Below are 26,552 nucleotides of genomic sequence, written 5' to 3' on the forward strand. Positions count from 1 at the left end.
AGCCATTTTGCTCCTCCCCAGTCATTCTGGCTGCTGCACCATGGTTTGGCTTAGTGTGTCATCCAAACCTGGGCTCATGATTTAGCTCTCTCAGATTAACCATGAGCTATAAACCTTGAATGCAGCTTGTGGTTAGTCTGGAGAGAGGAGGAGAGTTCTGATGACCAGAAAACCACAAGAGAGAGCTTTCTTGTGGTTGTTTGGGGAGCAGCGTAGCTTGTGTGGGTATTATTACAATCTATATTGTAAGCCGCCTTGATTCAATCAAAAAGCAGGGTAGAAATCATCTGTATAAAAAAAATAGACTCAGGATGCTGCAAGACCATGCAGTATAGGAATGGAAACTATGACTGACTTTTCTTACCAACCCAAAATGTTTATTCTGCATAATACTGAGCATGAACACTACATCCTCAGGGAGTAAATATGTACTCTTTTTCCAGCTAGTTTTAGTCATTTCATAGTGTGCATTGGAATGATTTCAAACTAATAATGCCCTTGGTTATCGCTATTTCCCGTGGTGCACTGGTCTTCAAATAGTGGGTCGGGACCCACTACTGGGCTGTGGTCTGATCAAAAGTGGATTGCAGTAACAGCACTACCACCATGCAGATATATATCATGAATAATTAAGAAATAGGGCCCAAATCTATGCTTGGGTTAAACATGGGTCCCTGGTCTGAAAAGGCTAAAGACTAGTCCTGTAGCATAATTTCAACTACTCAGCTGCAGAATCTAAAAGACAAATTTGTTGTAGTAAAAAACAACAACAAAAAACACATTAACCAAAGGGTGAACTTAATTTTACCATTACAACAACAGATTTGTGGCTATGATGTTTTCAGAACGTTCTGCAGAACAGTAATAGTCTTATGAAAGGCTGGAACGGAACACATTTTGTGGAAGACAGCGCTCCCAAAGGTCTACACATAGAATGAAAGGGAGCAAAGTTACAATTATTAGACATTCAGACATTATCAGAGAACTTTTGTTCTCTCTGCTATGGGACAGAATTTCCTAAGGAGAAACTAATACAACTGGGAAGTTTGGGACCAGTGGCCTATGGCATCTATTATCCCTTTCCTATTCAATGTGCAAAATACTTCCAATGTTTCATAAAGTGCAGTAATCTGAAGCAAAAGTATAAATCTTATCTATTATGCAACCTAAAAATTAGCAAAGCTAGTTAATACACCCGTTGTGTTAATTTTTTTTAAAAAATGATATAAACTTTTCACCAAATAGGTCTTAAAGTGGCTTACAACAATAAAAATATACAATTCAACCCAATTTTAAGTGATCCCTCAAACCAACATCTAGATCAGGGTAGCCAATGTGGTGTCCTCCAGATGTTGTTAAACTACAATTCCCATTACCCTTGGCCTTTGGCTGCTAGCTGCAGCTGATGGGAATTGGTGGCCTCCAGATGTTGTTGGACTACAGATCTAGTCAGTCACTGACTGGTGGAGGGACAAAGAAACTGGAGGTGAATCACTACAAGACAAAAGGGTGCTGATCTTATATATGAGGAAAGGGGAAACCAGTGGCCCTCCTACTGTTATCAGTCTACAATTCTCATTAGCCACAGCATGGATGGTGAAAGAGAAGGGAAGATACTGTTGTAGCCCAATATCATCAATAGGGCCAGAGGTTCGACACACTGATTATAGACAACTTCATAAAGGATAAGGCTATCAGTGACTATAGGTGTGTATTACTTCCAAGATCAGAGGTAGAATGCCTCCAAATAGTAATTACTGGGGGACAACAGCAGGAGAAAAAGCTATGGTCCTTGTGTTCTGTTTCAGAGTTTTTCAAAGGAATCTGTTGGCCACAGTAGGAAACGGCATGCTGGATAAACAGGTCTTCAGTATGATCTGGCAGAACGCTTCTTACATTATTATGGTTTGCAGACCTCTGAATTGGGGGAGTTTCGGGACCCTTCACTGTTGTGTCTGGATTCTCAAATGAAAGCAGTGGCTAGGACTGCCTTTGTTCACTTTGGCTGGCAAAGGACTCTTGAACTCACCTTGTAGCTATTGTTAACATACAGTATTGGTATTTCCCAACAGGATTAGGCAAACACACTTTGCATGAAACTGCCTTTAAAAAATGCCTAGAATCTTCAGTCAATGCAGAATTCTATGGCTTGCCTCTTAATGGAGTAAGGCCCAAAATAAGCATTTAACAGCAATTTTAGTTCACCTGCACCTGCCTCCAGCACTGATTATTACTTTTAAACTCCAATCCTTTAAAGACATACCTAGATATAAGCACTGCTAACCACAGTAAGACTTACTTCTGAGTAAACATGGAAACATTGGGTTTTTTTATAGTCTGCCAGGCCAGTGCATATCTTTGATTGTCTAACACACCTAAGAACACGTTCTACCACATATACCTTCCCACCCCTTCAAATTAGAGGATCATTGTATCAAATTTTATTTTGCCTTTAAGTCACTTTATGTGCTCCTTTACTGGAGCAGAAACATATATAATAAATGAATAAATAATGTTTACTACCTTTTGAAAGGCAGCATATCTTTTGCCCAAGCTTTCCCTGGCTCATAAAATTATACCATGTTATTAATGAAATTCTATTTTACCTGTTTTTATAATACTATTTATGTTTGCATCTCCATTTTTATGACACTGTTTTATTGTTTTTATGTTGCAATCTTGTATGCTGCTTAAGAGGTTTTTAAATATCAAGTGGTTTAGAAATGCTTTGAAATAAATATAAATAAATAAAATACTATTCAAGTGTCACCAAAGCTTCAATACATATTTAATTAAATAAATGCAAGGTTAATCAAATTCTATGATGCTGCTGAATGCAGATTTCTGCATTACAGAAGTCATTAATCTATAATATCCAGGCTTTAGCAAACATGGCCAGTTACTACAAATGTTATTTATTATTTTTTAAATTTTAAATTTACTAAATGCTATTTATACTGTCCTTCGTTCGAGGATCGCAGGGCGGTTTACAATATAAAAACACAAAAATACACAACATAGTAACAAACAAAAACAATAACCCTGCTTGAGGAGGTTAGGAGACATTTTTTATTACTACTCAGTGACAATGAAGTTGGTATTAAGCATTTGCTTGAATGGGTGTTGTTACTCTTCAGCAAAGTCAGCTAGGCTTAAGAGGAAAGTAAAATGAAGGTTGAACTAAGCATAACTCTTCACCTCACTACAGCTATTCTCTTCTAGCTGAATCTGGAGACTGTTCTCCATTTCAGTGTTCTAAAAATACTGTCAAGGCCATGTCCAATTTATGGGCCAACACAGATGAAATTCAAGGCCCCCTTCTGTTTAACAGGCAAGAAAGTAGAGAGTAATGGGGTAACTCATCCACCACCCTCTTTCTTAAAAGAAGCTGACATACTGGAAGGGTATCATCAGGTCTAAAGTAAGAGGGAAAGCTGGAAGGGGATTATCCATCCACCTAAAGGAAACCCAAAGCACACCAGTTCCCAGAGCCTTAAGAGACTGTGAGAGAATGCCCTGGGGCAACATGTTAGAACTGGAGTCTGCCAGGGCCAGGGGAAACAATGGGAGCATCCCTGTTCCAGCTAGATCACACCAACTTGGGGTCCCAATTGGGGACTGACTTGTGGCAATGCTCATGAGTAGCTCACCATCTGCACCTGCTCCTTCCACATCCCATGGATTATGAACAAGAATGTGAGCCAAAAAGAGGAGCTGGTCTCAGAGTTGGAAGAATCTATTATTCCCTCCCACATTTGCTCACTCTGAGTGATTGGCAGAGATAGTCACAACGTCCATAGCCACTGATCGGTTGTTCCACCAAATGAAAAATTGTTGGAGAATTTCTTCCCCATTAATGAAGGATAGGAAGAATCAGGGTCCCCCAAAACCACCTCTTGTGTTCAGAGACATCCAGCAGGGGAAGCCTGTTCTGTATGATTTGGGTGGGGCACTAGGGTGAAGGAGAGAGGGGAAATACTGCTGCTTTGAGGGAAGGGGAGGGGGAAGGAATTGGCTGTGATCCCAGCTGTAACTTGGGAATAGCAGAGAGACCCTTCTCTCTTTTCAGAGGCAGAACCACCACAGACCTGAAACTGAGAAGGTTCTCTCCTACAGATGAGCAGTCAGGTTTTGCTACCCCTGCTTTCTGTTGGTGTTAACCCTTTGTTGCCTGCTCTCCAGCCAGCTGAATAAGAAGTACTTTTTCTAATTATTATTGAAAGTAGATGTTAAAAAAAGACCAAGAGTGCAATCAGATGACAAGAAACCGCATCATAGTCCCCTATGAATCCAATCACAAAAATACTGTTCCAGAGGTAAAGCAAGTCATGTGTAGCAGTTGATGGCACAAAACTGCAATGGCAGTATGTTGTGAATCAAGATATTCTGTATGGTGAGCAACCAAATGCTTCTTATGTCAAGTACCAAATGGTAGCTGTAGATAATATTCTTTAGTAAATGAATAAATATTAAATAGATTAGCCACTGGTTATCAATTATTGTCAAATAATAATCAAGCAATTAAAGCTTTACTTTTAGAACAATTGAAGAACTGAGAGAATTTTGCGAATTGCAGAAAGTATTGTTTTTCAAAACAATCCAGTTCCTCCCAGACATTTTACAGCACCCTAAGCCAGATCGCATGGAGGTCCCTCCTTCCCACAGCAAAAGCAATACTCAGTGGGCACTTATGAGCTATGCCATCTTTTGTAAATAAACATTATTGACCCTAGGGCTGAGTACCTCTGAGCATATGCTGACTTCATTGTCCCCCAAGAGGAATGAAGAATTTCAAAAAATAATGGATGTGAGGGGAAAATGTTTCTTGGCATATCTAGGATGGAAAAAACCAATATTCCATGCCTTGCCTTCAACATGCCTACTTAAAGTGCTATGAAAAATGGGTCTTCATGTGTTGCCTGCGTGGAGCCAAGCAGTCATTCAACTGAAGAGATGAGTTCTCTACTATCTGGGGGTTCTGCTTTGGACAGATGTATGAGACCACTACAAAGCCTTATGAAATGCATCATGCAAGATGATGTCAGCCACCACCTTGGTTTGTCTCTTAAGGGTCAAAGCTGCTTGAAGCAGCATGTGTTGGCATTTGCAACACAAAGCTTTTACATGAGACTCTTATGGGTCATGGGTTCAAGCCCCATGTTGGGCAAAAGAATCCAGCATTGCAGGGAGCTGGACTAGGTGACCTATGTGGCCCCTCTCCACTTACAGTTCTATGATTCTATGTGTGCTAGACTAACAGCCCCACGTCTTTTTTGTGTACGCTATGACAATACTCTTGCACATTTAACTTCAAAAACAGCTTAGCTGGAATCTTTCCTGACTTGGCATTCCAAACTGTTGTCTCTAGGCAATATGGTAAAATTCTAGTCTAGATAAGTATTAGTTTGATAACTTTGTGTTTCCTTCCTAATCCTTGTGCTGCTCTTCAGAGGCTGAAAAGGATAGATGGTCTCTAGAAAGGCCCCCTGACCCCTGTAGAGCTGGGGGGGGGGGAAGCCTTCATTCCTGCCTTTGCTATCAGATGACACCATGATGCACTTATTCTATATAGAAGTCATAAACTCCCTTGTATATCTGACAAGATTAAACCACTATAAAATAATAAGCAATCACCTGATCTTAATATAAACCTACCAGGCCTAAATGGGTAATGCTTGGTCACCTTTCAACTGTATAGTAGAAACAGAGTTAGTTTGAAATCCCTCCCATAAACAGGCCCCACCTTTACTGCAATGTAATGTTTCAAACCCTCTGGCACTCAATTTACTAATGGAAGCCTCCATGTAATAATTCACTTTGGAAAATGAATTCTTCAGGACCCTTCCCACTAACTCCCAGCTTACTGCATACTTTTGTGAGAAGACCTGCATTCTTCAAAAGTGACCCAACATAGCTAACCTTGCTAGCAAAGTCCGTCTTTGAAACCAAAACACTAAGCCTACTCCAGGCCTCTTTAAGAACACCTAGGTGCCCACCTACCACCATCCCTTAAAAAAGGAACAAAAAAAACCCAATCTGGTCCAGCTTTCCTAAACCCTCCATCTTTTCCATCAGTCCCTCTATGCAGGCCTTCCCTTCAGCGTTCCTTAAGTGTGTCCCCAAGCCTTTCCTCTCCTCAAAAATTCAGCCGCATACTTAAGCCCCCCCCGTTACCCTAATCCCTCGGGTTTGTTTTTTTTAAAAAAGGCATCCTCCCTCTTTCGAAATCAACCCCACATAACAGAAGCTCACACCTCAAAAACAAACAAACACACACACCAAAAGACCCACCCCGAAAAGGAAAGGTATGACTCGCCTGCCCCTCTTTCCTCCCCATACATCCCGCAGAATCCTCAGCTCTCAAAATGTATGCCTTCCCTGGTCCTCCCAGTTACCTAAACCCATTTCGCAGATATTCTGGGGTTGCCAGCGGGTTCCATATACACCACAGCTTCCGCTCTCCCTTTCGCCATAGAGCTTCCCTTTCCGATTATTCCTGCCCCCCCCCCCGCGCCCGCCATCCCCCTTCTCTTCCTACTACAGCAACCAGCAACAGTCATCACCAACTCCCCCCCCCCCCACCGCATCCCCCCATCCTCTCCCCGTTCTTTCCCTCCTCACCATGAACTTGAGGGCCTTCTCCTGCACCACCGCCTCGGCGGGGTCCATAGCCCCCCCGATCCGCCTCTGCTGTGACTGCTGCTCCCCCGCCAGCTCCGGGCCTCAGCCGGGGCCTGGCCGCCCCCCACCCCTTCCCTTCTCCTTCCCTCAACGCAAGGCCGCAGCCACCGCAGAGTCAGGCGAGAAACCTCCGTTTTCCTCCGGCTCAGGTAAGTGGGAAATGTAGTCCCCGGCCGTTCTCCCGAGAAGTGCCCGAGTGGACATCGCGGACTACAATTCCCATTAAGCCCCGCGCACAGGGAGACGGCGCGCCCGGCGCCGTTGCTTCCGAAGGCAGCGAGAAGAAGGGGGAAGTGGCGGCGCGCTCGGGTGGGCCGAGCTGGGCCGGGTTAAGGGGAAGGGGGAGCAGGGAGGAACGGCTGCCTCTCCCAGCTGGCGGGAGAAGGGGCTGATGGAAGCTGTAGTTTCCGAAGGGGCCGCGCTGGGCTGCAGCGGGGACGAGTTGCAGCTGCTTTTCCCTTTTCCTTGTCAATCTGGGAAACGAGAGCATAGGGTTGCAGCCCGATATGCAAAAATGTATCGCTGCTTATTGAGACATTGCTGTGATTTTAGGAGTGGAAGTTTGCAGGTTTCCAGATCGCAGCAAGGTATGCAGCTTATCCGAAATAGGAACCAAAGAACTGTGCAGGTGGAAGAGCCAAAGAGTCATCTAGTCCACACAGCCCTACATTGCAATTTTTGACTGATAGCATCATACTTTCGTAATAAAGGATAGGGCTGCTGGGGCCAGTGTCCACAGAGGTCAGATCCTTTGGGCAGCTGCTGAGGCTCCAGCATTCCCGGGGTGGGATTGAGGGCACCATACACTCAAAGCACCCCTATATCACTTTTAACAGTCATGAGTTCCCCAAAGAGTCCTGGAAACTGGGCAGAAGAATGTCATCTCTTCCAACTTCCCCCTTCAGCTGTATGTATTTTACAGGGGAGAAAAAGTAATTGCATTTTCTTCCAAGGGAGGATCAGTGGCTTTGTGAGCACCAGGGGAAGACCTCAAGGGCACCTTTGTGCCCGCGGTCACCATATTGGCAACTCCTGATATAATAAATTTCTGGAATGCATGATGCTTTGCAGCATTATATTACTGAATGCTAAACACTGGAGAGAAGGGGATTAAGAACTTTGGGGGGCTTTGTGCCCTATGTTTATCATAGGGATTGCATCTGACTGGGAAAAGCCTGACTAGTTATTTTGTTTGTTTTGTTTTCAGTCTTATTGCCAAAATACAGCTCTTCCTACCACTACCCCAATTCATTTTAAAGGTATATGGCAGGAACAGCTAGCTTCCAGATGTTGTTGGGCTTCAACTCCCATCAGCCCCAGTCAAAATGGCCAATGATCAGGGATGATGGGAGCTGTAGTCCAACAAATATTTGGATGGCCACAGTTTTGCTGCACCTGCTATACAGTATAGACATTTTGTGAATAGATAGCTTTTGGCCATGGCTCTGTTCTTCATGTGGCAAAATCAACTGGGCTCCACAAAGCACTAGCTCTGGGCTCCACCCCAGACAGCAGATGTTTTGATTTCAGGAGATGGTAACCATAGATTAGAAACATTGTGAAATATGAAATATACGGTACAGTTAGGTTTTTTTTTATTAGTACCCATACTCTTCTCAGAATATTGGACTTCATGTGAGTTTGTATTATTGTATTATTAGTGTTATTGTTAGGTTTGCAGCATGACAGTAGATGGCACTCGACAGAAAATGATAACCCATTTAACAAAAATGTGCAGGTCCCTGCCTTGAGGTGATTACAATTTAAATTTCAGCAACGGGATACAGCAGAGGAGGGTAAGGAGAAAGAAAGTCAAGTTTAGCCAAAGGAGAGAGCAGAAATGACAGTAGCACAGAAAGGAGGGGTGACTGTAAGCAAATTCAGATACTCATACCTTAACTTTGTTTCATCTGGCAGGTGCATCTAGAGAGGGCTTGGATACAAATCTTAACACAGCTATGTACTAATTGACTGGCCTTGGGCATGTTGCTATCTTTCAGCCTCAGCCCATCTGTCAAATTAGAGAAAAAATGACATGCTGCAGGAGTTAGTTATGACAATGAACAAGATAGACTGTAATGCACACTGTTGGGTAAAAATGTTAAATAATACTACAATAAATAGCCTCCCAAAATCCTTACAGTCTGGTTAATCTATTTAAGTTGCTATCAGTTTACCCTCTGAGTTTCAAAACTGTGATCATGTTCATCCAAGACTCAATCTTATTTGTGGTTTTTGTGTGTGTGACATTTCGATTCCTCATATCATCTAAGTCCCCCTGGCAGTTTAGAAATGGACCTTGTAGCAGTGGAACATTTTTGAAGATCAGTTGCTAATTTATATCAGTTTAACTAAATTAATTGAGAGCAAGTCTAGTGGCTAGGAGCATGACCCAGTCACCCTTCACACCCTCTCCACCCCTTTCCATATACAGTGGTACCTCGAGTTAAGTACTTAATTTGTTCCGGAGGTCTGTTCTTAACCTGAAACTGTTCTTAACCTGAAGCACCACTTTAGCTAATGGGGCCTCCTGCTGCCGCCGTGCCGCCAGAGCACAATTTCTGTTCTCATCCTGAAACAAAGTTCTTAACCTGAAGCACTATTTCTGGGTTAGTGGAGTCTGTAACCTGAAGCGTATGAAACCTGAGGTACCACTGTATAGGATTGTTCTTCTGCCAATCACCTCCCTCGCCATAGCGGTCATCCAGCTGGATGTCTGCCTCCTTCCCCCATCTCCTCTCTCTCTTTCATGGAAACATTCCTGCAGGGCAGTTGATGGTAGAAGGGAGAGGGAGCAGTCCAGATGGCATGTGCTCTGATGTGAGCCACAGTTTTCACCCAACAGCTTGCATAGGCTACTGAATTTGATTCCTAGAGTGTCACCTGGGAGGCCCCTGGTTCAAATCTCAACCATGAACTCACTAGGTAGGCTTTGTCAAGCTCCTGTCTCTCAGCCTCAGTCTCTCATCTGCATAATGAGGATGATATAACTGATTTATCTTACCAGTTATTATAAGGTTAATTATATCATGTATATGAGGCACTTTCAAGACTTAAAAATTGTTGTGCAAAGAAGCCAAAGAAGAAGTTTTTCTTATAGCACATATACTACAAAGATACTTTACTGAGTATTCTCTCCTTTCCAAAGTCTTCTTAAGAATTCCAGGCCTCAGGTTGGAAGACCTGCTCCTTCTCCAGAGAATGGAATATCTGCTTCTGTCTAGAAGCAGCTATAACTGGTCAGAATCGCTTGTGATAATGCTGAAATGTTCACATGGAACATCTGTGACAAGAAGCATCCTTGAGTTAATCTGGTTATATCTCTGCAGTGACTGGCAAATATGTTTTGTATAAGCAGATACTTCTATCACAGATTCAGGGATAGGGATAGTATAATTTATAAAGCCATCCACACCCTGGGATTTCATAACCTTTCAGATTAACTCTCCCTGCGCTCATCTTTGGGGAAGTGAAAACGAGACCATTTTCCAAGATAGGCCTGCATCTTTGGAAGACCCTGCTTCCCCAAGAGAAGTTGCCAAGCATGTTGTTGAATTATCTTGCTTGTGCAGATAAGGATGTGGGTGGTGCAGTGGTCTAAACCACTGAGCCTCTTTGGCTTGATCGGAATGTCAGTGGTTCGAATACATGCGACGGGGTCAGCTCCTGTTACTCTGTCCCAGCTTCTGCCAACCTACCAGTTTGAAAGCATACCAGCGTGAGTAGATAAATAGGTACCGCTGTGGCGGGAAGATAAACAGTGTTTCTGTGCACTCTGGCTTCAAAACATAGGGCTAATTTGCCATTTGCATTTTTCAGTCATCTGTGCAACTCAAGAGAAGGCTATTCACTCCTAGAATTGTCCCAGGAGAAATCCATGTAATGTCATTGTCTTGGTGATTTTTGCAATAGAATATCACTCACTGCCTCCAAGACTTTATCAGCCAGTGTCATCCCTGGGGTGAATTCAATGTCAATAGGTAGTGGCAATAATCAATTTAACAAGGAATAGTGGCCACTTGATTTTCAATGAAGAGTACCACGTTTCTCACCCTTGTTATGCCTCTTGTTTTTACATTTCTAGTGACTCTTTGGGGAATCTGTAGAAGTAACCCTTGAAATAATGGGGATCTTCCATAATTTCAGTTCCTTTGGGCATTATTGCCTGAATTATAACACTTTAAATAATAAGAACGATGTGTTTAAATTAAATTTGCAGGGCTGGCAGCTGCATGCATTCAGACTTATTACTATCCTTACAGACAGCTTCTTGGGCTAATTCTTTCCAGACTGAAATGAGAAATGAAGGGAGTAGTTTGTGGTGGAAGAAGAAGTTAATAGGATAGTTTCTTGCAATGCTTATTGTGAGGGGGATGTGCTAATTGTTCTGCACATGTAGTCCATACTAACCATAAGATATAGGGCTTTCTGGATTATAAAGAAGGCAAATTATTTAATAATGTGGGTGATTTGAATAAACTGGAGGGGGATACATGTCACTTTCACTTTTTGAGACACAGCATAAACATAGAAGAAAAATGCAAATTGAAGGGAGAAGCGTAAATGTAATGGGAGAAAATAAGACGAAATGGATTCTGATGACAGGGAGGTTATGGTTATGAAACTATTAGGGCTTTAATGTTTAGAAATGGAGTTTAAGGAGGTGAGTACTGTACAGTGTAAGAGGTTCAATGTTACCAACTTCATCTTGAATCCTGTTTTTCAGCTACATCATAAACACTGTGAGTTTCTTGCTCTTCTATGAATATCCCTTGACCTTGTTACAGAACGCCATCTCCAAAATCTGCTAGAATCCTTGAGAGTCAGTATAGCAGAGAGACTAAGAGGCTGAGTTGTAAACCTTAGCAAGTCTGAATGTGCTATGATTCAGTAGCTTTCGACACACCACTCATTATCAAACTCACACACATACAACACAGAAATAGCAATACCTACCCAACATCAAAGACCATGTGCACATCTGCAAACCAAAGAATGTATTGTGGGTCACACACACACACACACACACACACACACCTACCTTGCAATCTATTCTGTTGGCGGTAATGGAATGTTTAGTTTAAGCCATGGAGAGGGAACCCAATTGGTGCTAGAGAAGGCCTCTATAGGTACATTAGCACCCACCCCTGGGTGCCATGCTGGTAACCCCTATCTGAAGCCAGATAGAGCTCTGCATGTCAAAACAAGCACCTTGAACTTGAGTGGCCGCTTTTCTCGTTTGCATTGTGCATGAATGATAATGGGCAGCCTTATGTGGAAATATTTGGGATTTCCAATGAGGGCAGCAGGTGTGCAAAACTGGCTGCAGCCCTAGCTGTCATGTGATGCGGGAGTCTGGCCCACCCCACATGGAGTATTGTTTGGGTAGGATATTATAAAAGAGTGTAGGGTATTTAATATTTAGACAACCAAATGGGGGTGGATGAAGCAACATGGAAATGGCAGGAAAGGGGGGAATGCTTTGCTTTCTTTTAAAATGGAGCACCGGAAGAAGAAGCCAGCTCAGTCCAACAACTCAAAAAACAACCCCAACAAGTCCCTTAGAGCCAGAAGAGGCTTTTTAAAGCCTCATGAATATTTAGCTTGTCCTCATGTAAAATATATGACTTTGTGTAAGGATCAGGCGAAGGAGGTGCATGATTTTTTTCTGATTTATGGGCCCAGTGACGGATTATTCATAGCAGAGCAGCTGTGTGGAAAGATTCATCCACTGCAAAATGTGATTGTACATCAGGCAGTCTGAGGGAACGGAGCTATGACTAATGGCTACTTTACATATAAATGAGAAGGTTTGCGCTAGGAACTGTTAAAAAAAATATAGTCGCTCTCACTGACAGGGCCTGGCCTCTCTGATCTGCACGAGGCACAGGGGCCAGGAGGAAGGAAAGATCACATGATGAAGGGCAGTTTTTTTTAAAAAAAAACTTGCTTCCTAAATAAATAAATAATGTCTGCCTGACCTCCTCAGAAGCTGCCATGTTGCTAACAGATTAGGGACAGAGCCGGTCACTTCTTTTGGTAATGTGCTCCAGAGGATGCTCAGCTGTGGAGGAATACAGAGCTGGCTGGCCCCCTTTCTAGCCAGAGCAAGAGGAGCCGCAACCACACGGAGCTATATTTACAATTTACGCACTGCAGGAATTATGCACGCCAGGTAAGCAGGCCTAGTTGTTCATAGGAAACTGCCTTAAACTGAACCAGACCTCTGGACCATCTAGGTCAGTACTGTCTACACTGACTGGCAGCCACTCTCCAGGGTTTTGGGCCAGGTTCTCTCCTACCCTATCTGGAGATGCCAAGGACTGAATCTGGGACCTTCTACGTGGTAAACGGGTGCTCTGCCACTGAGCTATAGCCCTTTCCCTTCAGGTGGGAGAAGGTGAGAAGGTGTGGAAGAAGAGATGGTAGCAGCAGAGAAGAATATACTAAGAGCTTAGTATGCTGTGTTGATTAGAGCATTTAACCTTGCCTGAAAAGCCCTGGGTTAAAATCCCCACTCATTTGTGACCTTGGGCTAGTCACTCTCTCTTAGCCTAACCTACCTCACAGGGTTGTGATGAAGATAAAGTGGTTTAATCTATATCTATGCCAGCCTATATTATGATGATGGGAAGAGGCAGCTTGTGTTGGGAAGAGTGTTTTAAAGTAGAGGCTATTCTGGGAGCATTGTAGTGAAAATGTGGCTGTGCTTGGGGGTTTAAAATGGATTGGCATAGCACTGGGGCCTATATTGATCAATTGTTTAAATAACTTTTCATGTTCTGAAACCCCTCTTAAGCAGCCTACAAATCTGCCCAGGTTGGGCAGGAACTTCAACTCACCAAGCAAGAACAGAGATGGGTCTTAATTTTGGATGGAAACTGAATGTTAAATCCATTCAGAGTCAAGCTGTCTTTTTGCATGTGTGATCCTTCCTCCCTTTTAGTCCCTCTCCCCAATACACTCACGACCCTTTCCACGCTGTTATATTTGATACAAACTGTCTAGACACTGCAGATGTGGGCAGATGTTGGGCCCGTAATTTATAACAACGGCCTCCAGAAGGCAATTCCAATTTGTTTCGCTAATGCTTTAAGTTACAGACGCTGAGATCTCCTGTAAATACTCTTGGCTTGCATATTAACTACCATTCTGGGTTTGCTCAGCAAATGCTAGCTAACTACATCTCTCTTTTAGTCTCCGATGGAGGTTGTAATGCCATACGGTATTACATTGTCAAGCTCAAAATATGGGGACTTGGAGATGTAGACTGCAGCCCACAGGACACTGATATTCACAGAGAGTAGATCTACAGACAGAGAACCCCATGCCTTCTGCACAAAGAATAGCATATGGGAGCTTCTGCTTAGCCCCATGGTATTTGTGCACTGGGGTTCCATTCCGTTCCACATAGTTTTTAACCACTATATGAAGCTGTTGGGATAGGTTATCTAGGGGTATGGAGTGAAGTGTCATTAGTATTCCAATGGTTCCAGCTCCGTCTCCTCATTCCTTGTATATTAGGTGTGGCTGCACAGGTGCTGGACTGGTGCCTAGAAGCAGCAATGGGCTGGATGATGGCTAATAAACTGAGATTGAGCACTGAAAAGACAGAGACACTGTTCTGGATGGGAATTGCACTCCCCTCTTGAAGGAACAGGCGTATAGCTTGAGAGTACTTCTGGATCCAGGATGGCCATCAGAGGCCCAAGTGGCCACAGTGGCTCAGGGTGCCTATTCCCAGCCCAAGCTAGTTTGCCAGCTGCTGCTGTTCCTGGACCAGGACAACCTTCCAACTGTGATCGACTTGCGACTGTGATCCACGCCCTGGTAATGTCATGTTTAGATTAATGGAATGGGGCAAATCCTTGAAGATGGTCCAGAAGTTGCAGTTGGTGCAGAATGCTGCTGCTTGGTTACTGAGTTGCACACTAAGTCAGAATCGTATTTCATCTATTCTTTGTGATCTGCCTTTTCTGCCTGTTTGCTTCTGAACCCAAGGTAAGGTTTTTAATGCCTATGTATAGGACCCTAAACAGTTTGGGGCCCAAATGCTTGCAGGAATGCATCTCCCAGTATATGCTAGCCTAGCTGTTGCACTTCCAGTCCCACCACTGGACAATGTACGACACATGGTGACCAGGGAAAAGGCTTTTTCTGTAGTGGTGCCCTGTTTATGGAATCTCCTACCATTGGAAATGTGTCATGTGTCAACAATAGATCAATTTTTTTACCATCTTCAGATGCACCTGTGTATCCTGGTGCTTAAGAACCTGTGATACCTGTTTTATGAATAGTCCGTATCATATGTGCTATTCTATGGTGGCTAGGAATCTTTTAACCGCCACTTTATTTTTATAACCTGTATATTTTAATAGCATTTGCTTAATTGGGTACTGTATTTTATTGTTTTACTGTGGAAACTGCTCTGTGATTGCTATCATCATGAATTAAATATTTTTGGAATATTGCATGCAGTGGAGCTTTTGGAGTAAAAACAGAATCAGAATTGCAAACATACATATTACAGCAGGACTTATTCTGATGTTCCTGCTAGTTTTCATTATCCAATCAAGCTTCAAATCTGGGTTTTGTAGCGTGGCCACGTGGTTCCCCATTCCTGTGAAAGACTTGCAAACCATGTCAAAAAGAAAGGTGGTGATCCAAGTGGGTCTCTTGGTCCCTCGCTGCAACTTGTCTGTGCCTTATTCTCTGCCTATTGAGAAGCAGCATATTCTCCAAACAGTCCCTTGAGTATGTAGGAGCCATCCTTATAATTCACTCTATGCCTGGATTCCCTGTACCACTGTGGGAGTTGTGATTCATGCATTTGCCACAAGCCTTTTGTGCTTCCCTAATGTTTTCCTGGGAACAGAAATCTCTCATGTTTGGGTGGGAGTCTAACACATCTCTGATACATCTGTGGTATTTTTTCAAAGCATGACTGCTGGCATTTTGGCATGTAGCCGTGGAATGTGTGGGCTCTTTGACAACAGTACTGTGTTTTAACGTTCATGTTCTGTGTATTGCACTGCTGCAAGGAGAAGTCCTGGTCTGGGCATTGTGGATGTCACCACTCCCACAGCCTTTCCGCACTTAAACACCACCCGCTTCTGAGCTGTAGAAGAAAGCAAAACTGCACTATTTGTGTCCTTTGAACAGATGCAACATCAGAGCTGTATACCAGTGCTGGAACAAGGTGAGAGACTAACCATATTGTGGCAGCATAAGGACAGTGAGAGCCCAATTCTATGCAAACAAATCACATTTAGTTCGTTGGGCTTTGCTTTCTAGTAAATACACTATATTCCTCACACCTCGCTTGACAGCATCTCACATTAATTTTTGTAGAGATGCAAATGCCTCCTGTATGAATCACATCTGTGACTAAAATACAAATGAAATGAAAGATATTACACAGCTATATCACCAAGAGATGTGTGTTAAGATTCCAGAAGTAGTGGTCAAGTTATCTTTTGCCATAATTAGTAGTATTCTCTCATATCATCATAGGTTGCATGACTCACCTGAGGCTATCTAGGATGGCTTGAAAGCGGAAACATTCACTTTCTGATTTTCGGCGTTCGAAAACCGAAACATTCGGCTTCCAAAGTGTTCAATAACCGAGGTACCATTGTATATAAATGGTCCTAATCCTACTTACTAGGAAATAAGTTCTATTAAACTCACCAAGCTTGTTTGGGAACAGGCTGCAAGTGTGTTTAAGATTACAGACCTGGTACATATATTGGCCTTCGCAGTTGCTAATTCAGGATGAAGGGATTACGTAAAACTAATCGAGTGCATATGCTCCTCATACTGTAGGGTGATGAAGCAGGCTGCTGCTCACCTTATCTGTTTACGCTAGGAATAAACCCTTTGGTTGCTGAAACAAAAGGTTGCAACAGATAACTTTCCTGGTGTGGATTTAATACTCTTGCCAAATTTGGAATCCAGGTTTGGTTACCTGTGTCCATGAAAGCATTAAGAAGCAAAATGTAACAGAAATCCATTTTAAAAGCCTGAAAGGGCCCATTCTTCTACCACCATGAAGTGATAAAAGAAAGCCAGGGTTCAAAATGTCTTTCACTGTTAGTGGAAGGCATCATCAGTTAATTCGAAATGTTACATCCAAGCTCATAGCATCTAAGTAATTTTTCAGTCGCAAAGCTGCCATTGCGTAGGAATGAAATCAGGGAGAAAAAAATGCCTCCTCAATTCATTAGGGGCTGTACAAGATGTGTCATCAAAAAGCAATGAGAAGAAGATGTGCCAGACTGCGGAAACAGGAGATAGATGATAATTTACTAGGTCAGAAATGTGCTATGATGAACAATGGAGGCGGAGAATGAAACCTCGAAATATAAAAGAAGCCAAAGTGATCCAGTGAAAATAGCTTCCCTTTGAGTCCGAGAAACCTGAGTGCAAAGGCTTATTCAGTTACAAACTCATTGGGTGGCCTGCATTTATTTTTCAATCAAAAACATTTTTTTAAAAGGATTTCCATCCTGTTCCAAAGACCAAGAGCTGGTAACATGACATTATATAAAAGATACACTTTCCTGTTGCTAAGGGACTTGTAATCCAGGTCAGATACTGATAGAAGAAGAAAGGGAAAGACAAAAAAGTGGCAACAAAAAAATATACCGGTATGTGGCAGGCAGTATCAATTATTGTTTACTTTATTTATTCACTACATTTTAAAACCACCTTTCCTTCAATGCACTCAGATCAGTTGGCAATACAAAAAAGATATCTTATAGTCCAATAGACATGATACACAAAGATAAATGGAAAGCAAGATAAGAGAAAACAAGCAAATTCAGGTACCTAAAGAGCTATGGCGGGTATTGCCCTGTTCAGACGGGGTATGATTGATTCTGGGACCAATTGATCTGTTATCTTTTATTAGATTTTTTTATATATCCTGTCCTATCTTGAAGGCCCAAAGCAGACTGTAGTGTTTACTTTAAAAAGTTAACAGAACAGAAAATAATAAAAGTACAAACATAAATGGCTGTCTCCCCATGGCCTTTTGCAGTTAGCACCTCTCTTTCGGTTCCAGCTTGTCTCAGTTTCTAATCTGAAAAATGGGGATATTGGTGTTTTAGGGCCTTTCTGCACAACATGGTGAACAATAAATGCTCACTTGTTTCCCATTTGACATGCGCCATTCAAATAGCTCCTCTAGGGGATGAGTGATTTGAACTCTTGTAACCCTACATGCCTACTGCCATTTTTGGGATTAAAAATCATTTTGTTAGAAAGGAGTGTACTCCTCCAGTGTACTATTCATATGCAGGGAAAATAATTAAGGCTCGCATCCTACACAGATTTACTTGAGAGTAAGCTTCATTGAACTCCGGTTCTCAGCAAGGCTGCAATCCTAACCCCATGCACCTGGGAGTAAACTCCACTGAATTCAATGAGTAGACACAATTAGGCTTGTGCTATAAGCATGTATAGATTGTACTAGCCCTGTAGCTATTCACCTGTTTTAAAAAATGCAATTGGCTATCTGTCCTGTGTGAACCTTTAGCTTGATTTTGCTCTAATTCTTTGGAGGCTGTCCACTTCTTCCCTGTACAACTTTCACTGGGAAACACAGCTCTAGCCTGTCTGTTGTCAGGGGGAGAGTGACTTACATACACTGAGAAGGGATTGTGAAATCAATGTGACAGAAGAGGCCCCTAAACACAAGTAGTCAGACATGTTTGAAGTTAATTAAATACTTTTCATGTAACCAATCAATAATTGCCAAATGCTCATCAAATATGGCAATGACTTTCTCATTCACTGGTCAAAAACCAAACAGGAACCGCGACCCTTATTGAGCTATTGGCTGGAATTGTGTTGTGCCTGAACATTTCCTCTTATAGTTCTGTAAAGTAGAAAGGCTAGAAACTTATTTTTTGTTTTTTAAATAAAAGCTGAAAATTAAAAGAAAGGGCATGGAACAAATATTCTAGAGAAGTGTGTCTGCCTCAGCTTCCCTTTGGCTACAGCACTGCATCTATTCAGATTGTATAAAATCTCTTAACTATAAGAGGGATATTATGATTTCATTGCTTTAAAGGACTTTGGGGCATATTCAGATATATGAGAGACATCTAATATAATACTTGTGCAGAAGAGGGATTTTTGACAGGTGCCCCTTGTTGCGCAGAGGTGAGAAAAACGGAACCTGCTAAAATTCCCTCTGCTACGCAAAAGTTAAATGTACAGGATTTCTGCCCTCACCACTGTATCTAGTATCATCACCCTACATGCGGCGGCTAGAATGCCCTTGTAGCATGCTGTCCATGTTTATATGGAAAGGACCTTACGGGTGACACTACTCTTCCAGGATGAATGGAGAAAAAAATTGTAAAGGCCTTCACTATGATTAAAATTATAGGGCCACAGTTGTAATAGCAAAATTTGGCTGATTTGCATCCTGCCATAATAGCAAGAAATTGGGGGGTGTGGGCAGTAAGTTCTACGGCTTATAAAAATGTTCAACAGACTGATTTGAAACTTGGCGGTATAGGAGAGGTACATTGGTTCAGGCTGAATTTGGGGCGATATTCGCTGCCAGTTGGGCACTTGTAAAGTGGAATGGTTGTGGCCTTTTAATAGCTGTAATTTCCCAACATTTTGGAGCTTGTGTGAACATGGGAAGTCCTTAAGACAACATGTTAAACTGAAAGGGGTTTCCTCTCATTAATCAAATGTTTATTACACTTTAAATATGCAGTCATGGGTCCTGAAGCCACTGGGATTGTGACACAGCTGCCCATGTGAGACATCTGAGCGGTATTTCTTCCTTTTGTGTACATTTTCCTGCGTTGGCTTTAATAATCTAGGCAATAAGGCCCAAACCTACAATGCCTTGATCTCCTCCTTGGAGTCTTGCTCTTTGCAACTTGACCTCCCATGGAGGAGATGGGGCGGTGGGTAAGGGTTTTTTAGAGGAACTTAGCAGGACCCTCTTTCACCCCCTCTCAGCTCACTCATGCTATTTCAATTAAGCGCCGCAGAATTTAATCTCCTGCTCTTAATAAAGTTTATTGTTGTCTTGCCAACTCGCCTCCGGACACCAAAATGCTATTACTCTGAACGCAACGGGAAGGGCTATTTTACTGCTGCAAACTTTCTGACTGAAGAGTCAGGGAAGAGAAACTCCCATCCCACAGCAGGCTGCAAGCCATTTGGATCCCGGGAAATTAACGGCAAGGAAATGTGCAGAAGGCTGCAGGAGTGAGCCAGAGGGCAGAAGGGTACTGCAAAGGCACACGCATCCCCGTGCCATGATGCAAGTGCGCAGCCAGAGAACGACACACACTTCAGAATGCATGCAAATGTTTCTCCTGCCATCACATCATGTCCCAATACACAGCCATGGAAGCAAACTCGCTGCAAGGATATGTCATGAGAATGAGAAGATATTCAAGTGCAGCTCCCTCCACAGATGTCAATGCAAGGCTAGAGCCTGTTTTGAGGTTTCATAACTAACATGCCCCACTCCATCAGTGCCTGTTCCTACCCTGCTGGAATAGATGCTTGCTGCAGGATTCTCCTTTCTTGTGGGGCAGGGCACACTATCTCCCCACACTGATTGGGATGAGCCATTAATCTCCATTCATTTGAGGAAATTCTCAACACTTCCTCAGAAGATGGAGGCAGGCAACTGCATACTTCTTTGAGTGTTTCCACCCAGCAGCTTATTGTGGAAGCTTTCCATAGCGTCTGCACTACTTCATTCTCTTCAAAATGCCACCTCACATTTCCTTCCATTTAATCCAAATGTTTGTTGCCAGCATTGTCTTGTAAAAAAACACACACAAAAAACAAGCAACCTTATCTGTGGGGTGTGTGGATGTGTGAAAAAGGCAAATCTGGAATAAATGAGGGGAGGGGAATATGGCGTGGCATTTTGAAGATGACAGTGTCACGGGGATGCTGCACAAAATGCTTGTGTGTGAGCAGCACCAAGTCCACAATGAACTGCTGCATAGAAGCATCCTTGGTCACTTTCACAACACCTCTCCAATAGTAGTTGCACAGGTTATATAGAATGGATAGGTTATAGCTGTATTGTGGGCTAAAATTTACCGTGCCCTCACAAATGCGAGAAAGCAAGGTGGGGGTAGTTATGCCTGTTTCGTCATAACAAAATCTGCTTCCTTTTTTGTTTGAGTGGAGCGTTTCAAGTTCTATCTTTATATTTGGGGTGCAGGGGGAAAGTGTATTTCTCTGGTCCTCCTCCTCTCTTACTGTTCATTCAGAAAAGAGCAAGGACCAGAGGAATATACTTTCCCCAGCATCCCAAATAGAAGCAACAAATTGCTTGCTGCCTTTAAACTTCATTTGCTTCTTTCTGGATTTGCTGTTAAGTGTTACACACACACACACACACACAGAGAGAGAGAGAGAGAGAGAGAGAGAGCGCAAGTATTTATTTATACTTTTCGCACACCACATGAGCTTTTGTGACATGTCTCAGTGATACAAACCCGCCACCAAGTCGCTAGACAACCCTATACCTGGCTGGTGGGTAGGTGTTTTTGTTTGTTTGCTTCCACCATTCTCACAGCAAAGAGGTTCTCTGAATCACTTGACACAAATGCAAAGCACTGTTGCTGTTTTTCCAGGCCAACACAAACCTAGACGTTCTGAATTTTATTGCGGCGTCCAAATCCATCATTCATACGACCTGTTCTCTCTACCCTGTTACCAGCCACCTTTCATTGATATGTTATTGGCAGCTTTTTTATATACCGTAATTGTGGTAAGATCATGTTCTTAAGTTGAACGTTGCCTTGCTAGACTTTAGAAGAAAGTGTGGTTTGTGAAAATAGCGAAACGAAACAAAACGAACAACGTTGACCTGGTCAGGAACTGTGGAGGATGGAGAAAACGTCTGTCCATGCTGTTCATGGTTGTGTGAACTGCCCCCCAATCATATGTGCTAGCAAAGACACCCTTTTGCACATATCTATGTGCGCACGGGCACCTTCCATTTGCCTGCCCATCCCCTGTGATGAACTCTCACATCCGCTTCCCCTCACCCCACCAGCCCCAAGTAGCATCTATAAAACCTGGCTTTTCCCTCCGCCCGCCTCCCCTCTGCAGGCCCCTGCTCAGCAAAGCAGGCCCCGCTTTCCTCGGCTCTCCTCTGCCTGACAGATGCCTCAGAGCCCGGGGCCGCAGTTAAGGTGACAAGATGCAGCCATTCTTTATGAACATTTCATTCCCGCTCGCTACACGACGTAAATTAGATTGGTGTGTTACATTCGGGCGAGAAGCAAGCGATGTCACCGCTGCGCCGGCCCATTGGATGGAGAGGCTAATCCTGCCGTGAATTTCATTACTGCTTTTATACCCTCGGAATTAGCCGGGCGGCGGTGAGCCTGATTGCCTTTCGCTGGGGGTTTGCTGGGGAGCTGAACGGATGCCACTTCCGACGGGGAGTGACCCCAGCTCCCCAGCCACGTGGATCCCGGGGCCTGGCCTCTCTTTTTGGCGGGGTGCGGTGGGGGTGGCAGGTTTTATATCCAACCTCCCCTCCCACCCACATCACCCGCTGCCCTGTAATGGAAGGGGAAATGGAGGCCCTCTGTGAGAAACGGCCGAGGCCTAGACAGCAGTAATTGCTCCCTGTGGGGTGCAATATGTCAGTGGCTCCTCTACCTTGCACACTTGCAGTCTTTAACTCTGGAAACTCTTTCTCCGCTCCTTGATTGTTTCTCAATTACACCTTGGGCCCAGCATGGTAATTTCGCTCAAAATGCTCCGCTTGAGAGGGGGAAGTCTCGTCTCTTGAGACGCTGAGGTCTCCACACGGACTGCAGCTTCTGTCACATGGGTGGTGGACACCAAAAGATGGTTCAGCAGGGGAATAAAAATGAGTAAAGTAAGAATGTGTATGGTATGGGCACTTACGGCCTTACTCCAGTAAAGGAGGCCATTGTCCCCCTCCTCCATTTCCTTCTTGACTCCTGGCTCCCTTTCTGACATTCTCCTCCTTCTTCAGCCCCTGCCTTCTATACTATTTCTTCAGCTGTGTCAGTTTCCAGGCTCCCTTACCTTACATACGCAAGGAGGCTTTTTCTTGCAAGCAGGCTATTACTCCAAAAAGCAAACAAACAAACAACACAAAAACAGGAAAAGTTTCCAGCATCAGAGTAGGAAAGTCTTGCTCATTCCTTCCTGAGCTAGCCAACAAGACTAAATACCTGTCACCTCCAGAACAGGTTGGCTACTTCCCCTGTGAGACCTTCTGGATGTGGCTAGAAAACAATTTAGCTGCACTTCCCTCCCTGCCCCTCCTGCTTTCTATGTACATATGGATGATGGCACAGGCACAAAAGATTCCTGTATTGCAGGGGGTTGGACTAGATGACCCTTGTGGTCCCTGCCAACCCTACAAGTCTATGATTCTGTGATTTGGTAAGTCACCATGACTTGCAACCTTACGGCAAGAATACCCATGGAGGGTGCAAAATTGTCACAACATTTTCAGGGCAGGGCAGAATGCACATTTCTTTGTCCTGTTCATAGATATTTCTTGCAAAAACCCTCATAGATCTTTTTCATTCTGACATACTTCTTTTCAAGTGCATTCCTCCACAGGTATTCTTCCATGGATGAAAAACAAACAAATATGGAACGGAGTCCCAGTTCAGGCACTTCTGGAAAGTAATGGCTGTCTAGCAGAACCCAGGGCTGCAGGTGACTGTAAAGTGTGGTCTCAAAGAAAACAATTTACCAGTCACAGCAGATAGACCACTAGGAATGAGCTCCCAGTGTAATGCTGTGCCAAGTACAGCTAATATGATGCATTATTAAAAGGAAATTATGTTCAGGGATGGAAAGTGCTTGCACTGAGGTGCAGAAACAAAGCTGAGAAGTTACTAGAATCATGTGCTCCATTTGCCTGCTCACATTTATGAAAAAGACTTCAAATAATGGGTGCGCAAAGAAAGAACTGTGAGAGTGATTCAAGGCTTCATAAATAACATGCTGCAGCTAATGGCTTATGGCTGCTTGGCATGATATTGCAGCAGCATGAATGTTGCCCAGTAATGCTTCTGTGTGGGAAATGCTCTAGCTACTATGGCACATGTAAGGAACTCGCCACATGGGTCAGTGTTTTCAAGTGAAGGATCTTACCCACATCAGCAGTTCCTGTGAAAGTAGAGGGGTGCTGGCATGGAGACGGATTTTTTTCAAACAACAGTACTTAACCACAGTATGAGGTCTTTGCACATGTTATGAAAGCCATTGCCACGTGACGCGATGATGTTCGTTGATGGAAACTGTGACACTGTGATAATATAAGAAGTGTTCCTGAGGCGACAGTCTTTGCATAGTTATGCATAAAGAGAAGCCACTTTCAGCTCAGAACTCACACATGCATAGGCAAGGTTGCAGTTTTAATGGGCAAAATCAGTTCAGTTTGTAAATGAGGGTAAAAGAAGAAATAGAAAAAGAGATGACATAATGGATGCTGGCCAAACTAATATGGAGGAATTAAGTTTCAACACCTGGACAAATTCCAGCTAGAAAATACTTATTTATTTGATGAATTTTCATTCCATCCTTCAGGGCTTACTGCCCTCGCAAGGCAGTTTACAGTTTATTTTTATTTTTTTAAGAAAGCATCAAAACACAATACCATAAAACAATAATGCTACAAAATATCATTTCAGAATAAAAAAAACAGTGGCGGTTACAATTTCCCAGCACAGCAGTTAATCCCCACCGTGCAAACACTTCAAATTAGTTGAAAGTGAGCTGGTCTAAAACCCAGCAATGAAGACGTACATCCTTGAGGAGGAAGTTCCAAAGATGTGGGGCCATTACGGAAAAGGCTGTTCCTTGGTACCCACCACCGTAATAGTTTGATACCTCTTGCTAGGAGTCCTGAGAGCAAGGCATCCAATGCTGATGTCAGAGTTTGGTCAGGCTTGTTCTGGTGTGGCTGGTCCTTCAGTTAACCTGGTCCCAAGTCATTCAGTGTTTGAAAGGTCAAGATCAGCACCTGAAAATAGTCCTTGAAACGAATAAGCAGCCAACCTAATTCAATATAAAGAGCTGGTGCTATATGAGATAAAACACACTTAACACTGAGGATCATAAATGCTGTGATGGAGTCACTTAGAGAGGTAATGTATAGCACTGAAATAATGCTAGACAACATTCAAGTAAGAATGTTTTAGCCAAATAGGTGAGTGGATTTATGGAATAAAACTTTGAGAAGATTCCTCTCAGACTAGATGATGGTATATTGGGGTTTCTTTCACTCCTTAAATGAATGAATCTAGGCTTCTCGTTTAGCTCATGAAGGACTAATTGGCATCTGTGGCCTGAATGTGGGCCCCAAAGCAATTTTTCTGGCTCTTTGTGGCCCCCCGAAAAATATTTTCCAGTTGAAAGAAATAAAGATTCCACATTTTTTATTCTACACCAGTGCTGTGAAATCTCCAGCCAGCTCACCTAATTAGGCCAGCAAGACATCCCCATTTCAAGCCATGACCACCTGCCAATCACTTAACATCGTATATGACATCGGGTATGTTAGGTTAAAAGGTTAAAACTGGGTTGGGCTTTTGAAGCGCTGCTGGTCAGCTGGTCATTTGTGCTTCAGCAGCCCCACATGCATTCCTTCTTAAGTCCCAATGATCAACTGATGGGTGACATTTTAGAAGCCCCAAATGCTTGCAAAGTGCCCTGCTTGCAGATAGCCCTGCATAGCGCTTTGAAGTTCCAACAAACAGCTGATCCTTGGGACTTCAAAGTGCTGTGTCACCTGATGTGATTGTGACCTCGGTTTATTGTCAGGTGGATGAGCTTGCCCAGCTGTCAAATTGGGGCCATAGATGTGGCAGGGGAGGTAAGAGATCTGGCCCTCTCGCTGGAGCCATATATATTAGTACTGTATGTTAATAGTGGACCTGAGCACATGTTGAGCACCAGAACAGCGAAGTTCTTACGGCTGCACGCTTACTTGATTATGTAGCCAAACACTCACTCCTTGAGACTACGGCAGTTGATAATCTCTTCCCTAAAATACAGAACTATTTTTTTCCTTCATAGCTTTGTACTTCAGTCTGGAAAGTTTGTTCTGAATACAGGGGCCTTCATTGAAACTGTACAGAAAGCAGCTCCAAAACTGCAGGAACTCCTCATATTACCTCAACAACAACAAATTCCAGAGCATAGATTGGTTTGGGTAACTCTGCCTGCACACTGCACACATCAACCTTAACATTCAATATTTGCTGCTTAATCTCCTCCACATCTGTACTGACGTTTAATGCCCTCTAAATGACAGCTGTGTGCTGAAACACTGAGGGAAGAGCCCCAAGAGCTTGGAAAAGACACATAATACCTGCATTAGGCTAGGTGTAATGGAAGTTGGAATCCAACATTTAGATTCTACTCCTGACTTAAGACTTCCAACGTGTGAATCAGAGGTGGATTTGGAGCAGCGTGACTGGTTCCACCTCACTAGACACCGAGCCTAGGGGACGCTGCAGTGTGTCACACTAATTCACACGATGATGTAGTTAATTGAGCAAAACGTAAGGCAGGGGTTGGGGGGATGCCAAATTTGGGCCTTGCATGGAGCACCACTGAAATTTGAAAGACCAAAGTCTGTGTGCGAAGTAACAAGAAAGCATAGAGTGCTTCTAGACATGTGTTAAGGATTACCCTTTGGTGCTGCAGATTAATGGTGGAAGTTCTGGAAAGGTTTGTGGCCACCGGCTTAGGTTACAGAATGTTCTGATGAATGTGCTCCTCAAACCCTCCACTCCGTCTCCCACTATGTATGTGGAGACAAGGATGCATGAGGAATCAAATCAGCTGTATGTGGAAATGGGATT

At 43.3% G+C, this 26,552-nt stretch overlaps 1 protein-coding gene across 8 annotated transcripts in view; it reads right to left on the minus strand.

The window, feature by feature from the left end:
• Positions 1 to 6,987, minus strand: part of BTRC (beta-transducin repeat containing E3 ubiquitin protein ligase) — a 126,563-nt gene extending 119,576 nt beyond the window's left edge. For 4 of the 8 annotated variants that reach the window (XM_081007075.1, XM_081007071.1, XM_081007077.1 and 1 more), the window contains exon 1: positions 6,622 to 6,985. In XM_081007075.1, coding sequence (XP_080863201.1) covers positions 6,622 to 6,669 — 48 coding nt within the window. In that variant the 5' untranslated portion in view covers positions 6,670 to 6,985. Of the gene's footprint in view, positions 1 to 6,621 lie in introns of all 8 variants that reach the window. The other 4 variants (XM_081007074.1, XM_081007073.1, XM_081007070.1 and 1 more) reach the window with 2 other exon arrangements.
• Between the last annotated feature and the right edge of the window lie 19,565 nt (positions 6,988 to 26,552).

This window comes from Podarcis pityusensis (assembly GCF_964106645.2).
Source record: "Podarcis pityusensis genome assembly, chromosome: 5".
Classification (NCBI taxonomy): domain Eukaryota; kingdom Metazoa; phylum Chordata; class Lepidosauria; order Squamata; family Lacertidae; genus Podarcis; species Podarcis pityusensis.